Source organism: Balaenoptera musculus, chromosome 10 (genome assembly GCF_009873245.2).
Source record: "Balaenoptera musculus isolate JJ_BM4_2016_0621 chromosome 10, mBalMus1.pri.v3, whole genome shotgun sequence".
Classification (NCBI taxonomy): Eukaryota; Metazoa; Chordata; class Mammalia; order Artiodactyla; family Balaenopteridae; genus Balaenoptera; species Balaenoptera musculus.
The window spans coordinates 21,874,706-21,884,847 of NC_045794.1; the positions used below are offsets into that span (position 1 = coordinate 21,874,706).

General features: G+C 48.3%; 1 protein-coding gene across 3 annotated transcripts; it reads right to left on the minus strand.

The window, feature by feature from the left end:
• Positions 1-1,542: 1,542 nt before the first annotated feature.
• BHLHE41 (basic helix-loop-helix family member e41) lies at positions 1,543-7,839 on the minus strand. Of its 3 annotated transcripts, XM_036866972.1 has the most exons (6): positions 7,411-7,839; positions 5,947-6,660; positions 5,748-5,811; positions 5,299-5,406; positions 4,861-4,972; positions 1,543-4,397 (listed from the first exon to the last, which is right to left on the minus strand). In XM_036866972.1, exons 2-6 carry the CDS (start codon positions 6,006-6,008, stop codon positions 3,289-3,291), a joined length of 1,455 nt encoding a protein of 484 aa, XP_036722867.1. In that variant the 5' UTR covers positions 6,009-6,660; positions 7,411-7,839; the 3' UTR covers positions 1,543-3,288. The 3 variants fall into 3 exon arrangements, with proteins under 3 accessions (XP_036722867.1, XP_036722866.1, XP_036722869.1); XM_036866971.1 differs by lacking the exon at positions 7,411-7,839 and having other exon boundaries at positions 5,947-6,711; XM_036866974.1 differs by lacking the exons at positions 5,299-5,406; positions 7,411-7,839 and having other exon boundaries at positions 5,947-6,714.
• Between the last annotated feature and the right edge of the window lie 2,303 nt (positions 7,840-10,142).

Below are 10,142 nucleotides of genomic sequence, written 5' to 3' on the forward strand. Positions count from 1 at the left end.
CGGGAGGAAAGGATGTTTATCAGTTCAATATAAACTTTGCTAAGAGATATGTATGTGTAAAATTAATTCGTATAATACTATATGTGTAAAACATTATTGACTCAAGATTCATATTTGTCGTATATTGAAAAATCACACATAATACAAAGGGTTTAGGCTAAACTTGACCGCTGTAGGTATAGAATCCTCCTTAGCAAATTATAATGACTCCAGTCTTTTGGTTCATTAAAATAAATCTATGACCAAAATAACATTTTTCAGATGCAATATAGACAATATTATTTTGCAGTTCTATCCTCACTAACTTTATCCTATTATCACGCTAGTATAGAGGCATTTGGACTAAACAACTAATCTATAAAATCTGGTCCAACCCTAAGGTTTTTTGTTTTATTATACCAAAATTATACAAATGCTAAAACATTTTATTATCCTCTGACTTACTTTGCATCTTTTTTGGCTATGAAACACATGATTACAATATGACATTAACATGTAACTCAAAATATTTAAAATGCTACTTTTTTCCATTATTCTGGTTCGGACAGAATATTTTTTTAAAGTTCAATAACTTACCATGCTCAAAATCCTACATGGTTTTGTAATGTTAATTTTTATTTCCTTTTCCTGTGATTTATTCATGATGTTTCATGAATGCTGCCCAAATTCGGTTTATTTGGTTCAAGATGCTGCAGCAGGAAGTAGGTCACTGACTGGGGGATACAACAGATCTGGCCTTTAGTGCTGGCTCCAGGTAGCTTTGTGGCCTTGGGAAGATATCTGATATCTCTGGGCTTCATTTCTCTCATATTTAAAAGGCAGGGGCTGGACAGCTGATCTCCGAGGTTCCTTCCGGCTCCACTTTCTATGACTTGCAGTTTGGTTGCCATGAAGTCAGCAGAGGGAGCACTTTTTCTACATCTCATAAATTTTGACTATTATTTCAACACCTTTCAAAAATCAAGGGGTTTGTGAAGAACATTATTGAAACTAAATACTGACAATCTTTTGCACAGTTGGTATCAAATCACACATTTGATTATAAACTTGAGAGAAGTCTAGAAATAATTATTTCTGTTCCTTGAATTCCATGATAAAGTCCCACAAGAGAATTATTTTATAAAGGTTAAGAAGCTAAAATATACCGAGAAATTAACCACCCCTAAGTGATAGAGTATTTATACGGGATCCAGTGAAAGAGAAGCACCAGACCACACAACAGAGGCTACCTGGTGTCAAAGATGAAAAGCGAAACATCCGTCAGTCATAAAAACATTAGCAAACTGGGTCTAACGTACACCATGGAAGTGACTGGTAGGTTTTCCTTTTGCACTTTTCATGTAGATACATTGGGAACAAGCAAGTAGACACAGCCAGAGCCTGGAGGCTTGCAAGAGATTACAAATGTGTGATATCAAGCCAGTGACAAATAAAGTTGTGTATCTGAGAACCTAAATGACTTTTATCCCTATATTCATAGATTATCTTAAAACTATCCAAGCATCCATTATGTCTTTTTAATTATTAGACAATCTCATAGCGTACGTATATTAAAGTTTTTATTCCTTAGTAAGAATTTTAAAATCACAAAATAGCGTGGCAATATTTATTTTAGGTAATAGAATTTGTGGAGTGCTGAAAATACTAGAATATAAAGATAATTTCTAGTTTATCTTCACATACTAAACTTTTCTAAACCAGCTGGTTTCTTGCAGACAGTGTTTATTTATTTTTTTTAATAATTTAAGACAGCATAAGCTTGTACCAAGCATAAGCATTGTAACAAAAGTGCAACTTTTCAGCAAATCCTCCCCCAAAGATATTTTAACTCAAAATATCATTAGCACATATTTTCTCCCTACAAAAATAGCATGTCAGACATCATTAATTGGATGTATTAACAACTATGTACATAAGAGCCACCTTGTAGGCTAAGAGTTTAACGTTGTTTAAACACAGCGTTTGAGGCAAACAGTAGCAACAGCAGCAGCAAATGCACCAAACTGACTAAAAGACCCAGATATTTTCTTCACTCATAGTCAGACTGTTGTGTCTCACCCCTTACATAACATTCAAGTGAGATTTCTCACAGTGCTACCTTGGCAACAAACTAAAAATATCTAGACAAGGTCTTGGTTTAAGCCTTATTAAAAAAGCTTTCTTTGTGATTATCTGGTATCTGGTTTGGTCTCCAGAAAATACATAGACTTGGAGATAGGATGGCCTCACAGGGCTTCATTCCACATCTTTACAGCATTTCCAACCCAAACGGACCAGTTTAATGCTTTCCTCCTCCACTCTTGTGAATTAACAGAATACAGGATAAATCAGTTCGGACTTGTTTTCTTTTCTTTTTTTTTTCTTTAAAGTTCAGTGCACATTCTTTTTTTTTGTTTTTTAACACCAAGATGATACAAACTTAGAAACATGATGGATTAAATAATGACAGGGTGAAAATAGATGCACTCAATTTCATATATATATATGAAATTAAGATGAGTTAATTCATTCATGGTCAATTTCTCAATAAAGTGCTAGCAAATGTACTGAGAATGACTCTGGCCTTCCTCATCCATCTCCTTCCCTGACTTAGTTCTGACGTTGGCCCAACTCCGCATCTCTTTAAACAAGCGCAAGTTACTAAGAGACACCATTCAAACCACTTCAGAATAGGCTGCAAAGTGAGCGACTGCATCCTCACCTCTTCCTCTTTGAAAAATATACGCCTTTTGAAAAGCTGAACATTATAAAATAGTGAAGACTAAGTTGAATTCTAAAAGGTCCTCCTTCTAGTTGTGGAAATCTTCCTAAAGCAAGCAGGACAGCTTTGAGACGCAGGCAGACAGCCGCTACCTGCGGTTCCACGTCAGCTCCGCCGCCACCTTTCCCTTACCCTGGTTCAGCGAGCTCACTCGCAGAGCAGACCCTTCTCACTTCCTCGAGAATTCGGTTCTATATTTTATATTTTAAAAGACAATGGAACGTGGCCTAAAAGAAGGCAAAACTTACTATGGGGAGCTCTTTAAAGAAAAAAGAATACCTATGAGGTTCTTTTACAACTGGTGGGAGAAGAAAGGGATGTTAGTGTGTGGAGGTTGGTGGGCGGTGAGGAATGAGCAAAACAGGAACTCCAAACGTACACAAAACACCTGTGGTTTTTTTTGCTTGTTTTGTTTTGTTTTCTTTTAAGCCCGTCGTGCATCTCTTACATTTCCTCCCTTGAAAACGTTAAGGGTGTTTTATTATGATTCCGCGTGAACCCGGGTCCCTTCTAAGGGGAGCAAGGATTCAGGGGGTTTCCTTTCCTGCCTGCGAGGGATCTTCCTGAGCGGAGCTCTCCGGGTTCCCCGGCTCGCAGCGGCCGGCGAAGGGCAGGTGGGTGCGGCCGTGCGGGGGTGGGGGGTGCAGCGCCCCAGGGGGCGCCACCTCGTGCGGCAGGAGGGTCGCGGCGGCGGCGGCGGCGGCTGCCGCCTTCTCGGGAGGGGGCGACAACACGGAGGACAGGCAGGGGAAGGCGGCGGCGGCGGCGGCGGCAGCGGCGGCGGCGGCGGCGGCGGCCGGGGCGGGGATGCCGGGGTACAGCAGTGGGAACGGGGCGGCGGCCGCCGCCGGGTACAGGTACTTCTCCAGGCCGCTCTTGTCCAGGAAGGGCTGCACGTAGGCGGCGGCCGCCGAAGGCGAGAGGAAGTAGAAGGGCAGGCAGAAGGGGGCCGCGGCGGCCGCAGGCTGCGCGAAGGGCGCGCCCCCGCCTCCGCCGAACGCCACCAGCGAGCTGAGCAGGGCAGCGTCGGGTCTCAGCAGCGCGGCCGGGGCGGCCGGGTCGGGCCCCAGGAGCGCGGCCGCCGCCGCCGCCGCGCCGCCCCCCAGGCCGCCGCCGCTGCGGGAATCCAGCTTCATCCTCTTGGGCGCCGGCGAGTCCTCCCCGGGAGGCTCCTGCTTGATGGTGACGCGGCTCGCCCCCGCGCCTTTGCCCTTCTCGCGGTCCGGCCGGGCCTCGGCCTCGCCGCCGTAGCCGCTGTCGGTGTCCGTGTCGTTCTCGGCGGCGAGCTCGGCGCTGGGCTGAGTCCGCTGGATGACCGGCACGCAGTGGGCGAGGGGCTCCAGCTTCTGCCCGGCGCGCTCCAGGCAGGGGGCGGCCCCAGACCCGGCGGGGGCGGCGGCCGAGGGCACGCCGGTGCCTTTGCTCAGAGGAACCTGTTGAGTCAACAGCTGGGGGGTGGGCAAGAACTGAGTGGCCACGGCGTGCAAGTGGTTGATCAGCTGGACACACCGCGGCTCCCTGGGCGTCCAGCTCTCAAACCGGGCGAGGTATTGCAAGACTTCTTTGGCGCATGTTTGAAATCCCGAATGGAACGCATCCAAGTCGGACTGAATGGGCGATTTCAGAGATCGCTCCCCTAGGATGAGGAAGGGGTGAGGGGCGGGGGTGGGAAACAGAGGAATGGAGGCAAGAAGAAAAATACCGACGTTAAAACATCTGCTTATCACGTGGGCCCTGCATTGACTGAAGTGATCTCGGTTTTTCCTCCGTATTCGAGTGATACAAGCCACCGGTTGCCCAGAGGTGGGAGGAGTGGGGAGGGGGGGAGGCGCTCTACTCCCCGCTGAAAAACCGAAGTGGAGACGGCGCAGCCGCCACTTTAAATACAAATCTGACTCCTCTGAGTTCGGCTGAAAGCCTTTAGGATGCTTCGGGAAATGGGCACTTTCCAGTGAAGGGAAAGTGTAAGCAATTTAACAAATGAAAGTGAGCCCGTGGGCCCCAGGAAGGAGGTGGGGCTGGGGGAAGAGTCCTAACACTGCTCCTCTGTGGGCTGCCCGGCTTCCTCGGGGTGGGCCGGCCTCCCTCAACTGACTTACCATTCTGTAAAGCAATTATCTTCTGATGCTGCTGCTCTGTTAAGGCTGTTAAAGCTTTTAAGTGTTTCAAAGTTAATTCCAAGACCACCGCTTTCTCCAGGTGCCCCAGAGTCTGCAGTGCAAAAAAAAAGAAGGGGGCACTTGGTGACTTAAAAACACACATTTGGCTTCACTGGCTCTCCAGTCAGCACAGCAACTTAAGCAAACACTTTGAAAGAAGTACTATTCCTATACTTCTTGAGCTTTCCACAATACAGGTTATAAATGATTTCTTGCCTTCAGTTGTGAACACCTACTCTTGAGTTTGCAGGAAACTCTACCCTATAGCACAGGTTGTAAGGAATCTGATATTTACATTTATTCTTACATCTCTGGGAGTAGTACCAGGCTATTAACACGCCCTTGGAGAGCGGCAAAGAATAAAAATCTGCATCTTACTGTCAACTTTAGATGTTCAGGCAGTAAGTCTTTCAGCTGAGCGATGCATTCATTAATTCGGTCTCTTCTTTTCTTTTCTATTAATCTGTGCGGTAATTTGTAGGTATCCTTAATATATGAGAGTCATGGAAGAGAGAAAACAATAAGCTAAACATTCATTTACTGGATATTACAATACCGCCGCCCCACCACCAAAAAAAAAAAAAAAAAACACTATGTGAGAAACTATGCCCAAGACAACTCTTTCCTCTGGACTGTTCTGAAATGCAATTTAAATTCAGGTATGATGTTTAATCTCCCCTTGAGAGTATCCCGCAAACCACTTAAAATTCACAGTCGGGGAAGCTCAGGGGCTGGAATATATTTGCGGGCAGAGCTTCGCTGTGAAATCAATGGCCCTAATTAACTGTCCAGGCAGGTTATGGGGAACATCAGAAACTTACACTTACCTTGCTATCGTCTCGCTTCATGCTCCTTTTGGGTTTACACATATACAAAGAGGGATAATCCAGTCTGCAAAACAGAAATCAGCATCAGGCATCCATTCGGGGAGGGGCTCTGCCCTCGCCCGCTCCATACCACTTTCTGGAGAAGAAAAAAATCAAACTGAAGCCTAGACAGATATTCGCAAGGGTGCGTGCACCTTACCCTATAAAATCTCTATGTTCCAGTAACTGTCTCTCTTGCAAATGAGGAATTCCTTCGTCCATGTTCCACCGCTGTCCGTTTCCTCTGTTTCGATTTTTGGGGTTCTGTCCTATAATCTGTGGGACGGTAGCTTTGGGAGATCTTGGGGGGATCTGTACGTCTCCAGTCTCTCTCTCTCTCTCTCCCTCTTCAGTGCAGTGTTGAAAGTGTGAAGCGGTTGGTCCCCTCCTCCCACCGTGCTCGCTCTCTCGCACACACACGCACACACACGCACGCACACTCGCGCCGGCCCCACTGCGCTGGTAGTTTGCTCTCACTCCGGGCAGTGTTTGGCCACAGGGCACGCGCGTCGCCGGCCAGACCAGCACCCAGCTCACGTGCGGAACGTACCATCCGCGGTCCAGCCCGGAGGGGGGCGGGGGAGGAGGGGCCGGGCCGGGAGGGGGCGTCTGGAGAAAGCTGCGAGGGAGGGCAAACGGCGGGAGGGGGCGGGGACACCTGATCAGGGCCACCGGAAAGGAAAAACAACTTCAGCCAAGCTATTCATCTTCCCGAGGGCGATGCTGTCAGCTGGGGGAGTGTGTGTGGGGAGGGGGGCGCTGGGGGGTGCAGGGCAGCCAGGGCTTCCTCGGCTCGGAAGTGCGACTCCCTCAATCCGTCCGTCATTGCGGTTCGGGAACGTGAACGTGGCTTTTTGCTTTTCCACCGACTGTGCTATTGGTTTGGACCAGAAAAAGGAAAGAGAAAGAGAATTCGCGGTGGGTCAACTTCAGTCCCAAAGGACAATTTGGAGACTTGTTTGCTCACCGATCGGTGGCCGGCGGGGACCCCTTAGCCCTGATTGGAGGTTGCCCCGAAAGGGGACAACTTGAAATCCGCTCCCTGAAGGATTTAAAATAAACGAATATGTAGCCAGTGGGTCAGAATGTCGCAATCCAAGTGTCTTTCGGCCACACAGTGTCCCTGGGCCACCCAAACTTCCCGCAGCAGTCGGAATTGCGGTGCCACTAATCACAGCCGCAGATGACGACGTTTGGGGCCTCAGGCGCTCCCCGAGGAACGCGGCAAGGAGGGAGGGGGAGAGCATGGGGTGGCACGAGAGGGGCTACCGCGGAAAGCGATGCAGCATTATCATTCGCTGGCTAAACTCCGCCGCGCCTCGGGTGGCGCTGCGTGCCTTCCCCGCCCCCTCCCCCCTCGTGTGATAAGCGACTCCGGGAGTGTGCAGAGCCCACGTTTACTACCGCTGGCACCTCCAAAGCCTCCCTCCTTAATCTTGTCTCAAACGGGTACCAGCACAGGGCCAGCAACGTGATCCGACCTGCAGCTGCTGCCACATCACTGCGCGGGGAACCCGTGCGCGCGCGCGCTCGCCCTGCAGCCGCGGCGCCCGGCGCGGGGAAAGCACAGGCCGGCACCAGCCGGGCTACCTTTCCCCAGAGCCACCCCGGGAGCATGACTCACTGCTAGTGAGAGTTACCGGGAGATGCCCGCAGTTGCGCACTGCCCCTGCCGCTTGGAACAGCGGACGGCAAGGGGCCTTGGAGGCCGCGGGGAAAGCGCGTCCTACGGGACTCCCGGGTCTCCGGTCCCGCTGCCGCCGCTCGGGTCTGCCAGGGCGGGGATGGAGAGAATAGATATTAATCTCTCTATATACAGGTAGATAGACGGCAAACCAAATGTCTTTCCTTCCTGCATTCTCCCGGGTGATCCCCGAAACATTCTTTATTGCCAGTGGCGCGTGAACCAAGGGGAGAACTACGCCGAATGCACGCGCACCGGGGCGCAGCAGGGACTGGGGCCGTCGCTACGTGTCCCACGGCCCGCCCCGCCGAGCGCGGGTTCCGGGTACGGATCTGGGTCGCGGGAAGCGGCGGCTGGGAGGAGGTCACGTGTCTGCAGGAGTCGCGTCTCTCCCCAGCCTCCAGGAGCCGCCGGGGCCGCGGTCGCGGCCGCGCTGCTGCAGTCTCCCGAGTCCTGGGCGGAGACGCGCCGCGTCTGGCTTCGTGACTCCGGCGGCGGCGGCGGCGGCGGCGGCCCAAGCTCACCCCCGCGTGAGGAGACGCTCGCGGTCCGTCCACTTCATCTGCTTAGAGGGCCCTTTAAGGTCTCTCGACTTTCTCCAAGAGGGAGGCTTATTTGCACCAAGTAGGCAATTTAATAATGATAATACTTAAAAGAAAAAGTATTTAAAAAAAAATCCTAATTCTACTTTATACCTAGAGCCAGCCTCTCTCTTGTTTTCAAGTGATTGTGTGATTAATTCCCTTTGGTAGGGAGGACAATTTGTAGTCCTAAAAGCGGCATACCCCTGCAGCACTGTATCGTTTTGTCCTCTGGTTCTAAATTGACACCCCCCTCCCCCCAAAAAAAGCAGAGGAGGCGGGGGGAGGGATGTCGTCACGGTGAATAATTTTTAAAAATGAAATACCAGCTCCCCTTATAGGTTTCTGACGGTTTGGAGAAGGAAGAGGGTGTAAATAAATATAAGTATGGCTGGAGTATTTAGTGAAAATGAAGTGAAGACTAGATCACTGCATCTTGGCTCTGTCGGTAGAGCGGACCAGACAGAAGTCAGACGGCTCATCAGGGCAAACCTTAGGGGGCAAGTCTGGGGCAGACTCGAAGGCAATAGGAGAAATTGGGAAGGAAGTCTAGAAGATCAGAGGTGTTAATTTTGGATGTAAGCTTCCCCTAATTCAAAGGCAAAGAGGCCTTGCTGCAAATGAAGCCTTTCCTGTTACCACTCTTATCTCCCCTCTCCCCATCTCTTCTGTTCCAACATTTCTGTTTTCTCTTTCACTCCTTTCTTTTTCTGATACTCAGCTCAAGCTGTAAGTGGAGTCTTTTCTAATGTTTGGTCTCCTTTGTTATTCTCAGTCCTTCTTTTCTTCTTCTTCCCTTTTTCATGCCCACCTTTTTATTCTTGTTTCCCTTTTACTTTTCTTTTTTTTCACCTTATATTTTTCTCTTTCTACCTTTTCCCCCATTAAATGTCTGTTTTTACTCTTTCCCTGTAGCTTTTGTTCTCTTATTTGCTTTTTGTCTTTTTAAATTTCTCACCTTGATCACTCTTCTTGCTATTCACTCCCCTTAAACTTGAATCCTACTCTTTTCTTTCTCAGACTTTTGCCTTCTGGAACATCGAGGCTCTGAATGTCCCTTTGCTGCAAGGAAGACGTAACAATAGCTAACAAATATATAGCATTTAAGATTAGAGTCCAGACACCATTCTAAGGGCTTTTAATACAGTAACTCATGAATCCTTTCCACAATCTTATAAGGTAGATACTATTATTGTCTCCATTCCTCAGATGAGAAAATAGACACATAGGGAGATTACAAAATATGCCCATGGTCCCAGACCCAGGATTTAAGCACAGACAGTAGGCTCCAGTGTCTGTGCCCTTCACTATTACCGCCTGATGTGAATAGTGAGGCCCAAAATCTAAATGTTAACTAGCTGTTTCAGGGGTGTTTTTTAATTTACCAGTGTGACTGTGCACATTTGTTGTAGTGCGTATGTGTGTTCAAATGTATTGGAGCTCATGGTAGAGAAAGAAAAAGGTATGAAAAAAAGAAGGGTGGCAGTGTTTTGTCAGTAATTCCATTGGCATCTAGCTCCAAATGTATTGATTTAAACCCAAATATCTTGATTAATTGTTATAATTTCATACATATGGACAGATGGAAGTACAGTTTAGAAGAAGGCTAATGATGACCAGCAGTTCATTTCCACTGAGCAAACTAAGCCAAACTCTAATGTGAAGGCTCAGGTTAGTAATAGGAAAGTTCACCTGTGGTGAGGTTAGGAAGGGAAAAAAACTCCCCTGTCTAACAAAGGAACAGAAGACTAGAATGTCCTCTTTGGGTATGTTTAAAAATAGGTTGAGTCTTATCTTTTCAGGAAGGTTTAATACCGTCCTGCTGAAAGCCAAGGAGCTGCAAGATGAGTTCAAAACCCCTTTGAGCCTATAATTAAAGAATTCTGTGATGCTTTGATTTCAATTAAAGATACCCATCTTTCTCCTTTTAAGGGGGGGGGGGAGCTGCTTCCATTGCTTTTTTTTGGTTAAGTAGGGAAATCACTACCTATAGAGACTCTAATTAAAGGAAACACCCCAGGTCCCACCCCTCTCTCCTCACCCCTGCCTAAGTATTCTAAGCCCGACACTCATTCTAGTCACCTTGTGACT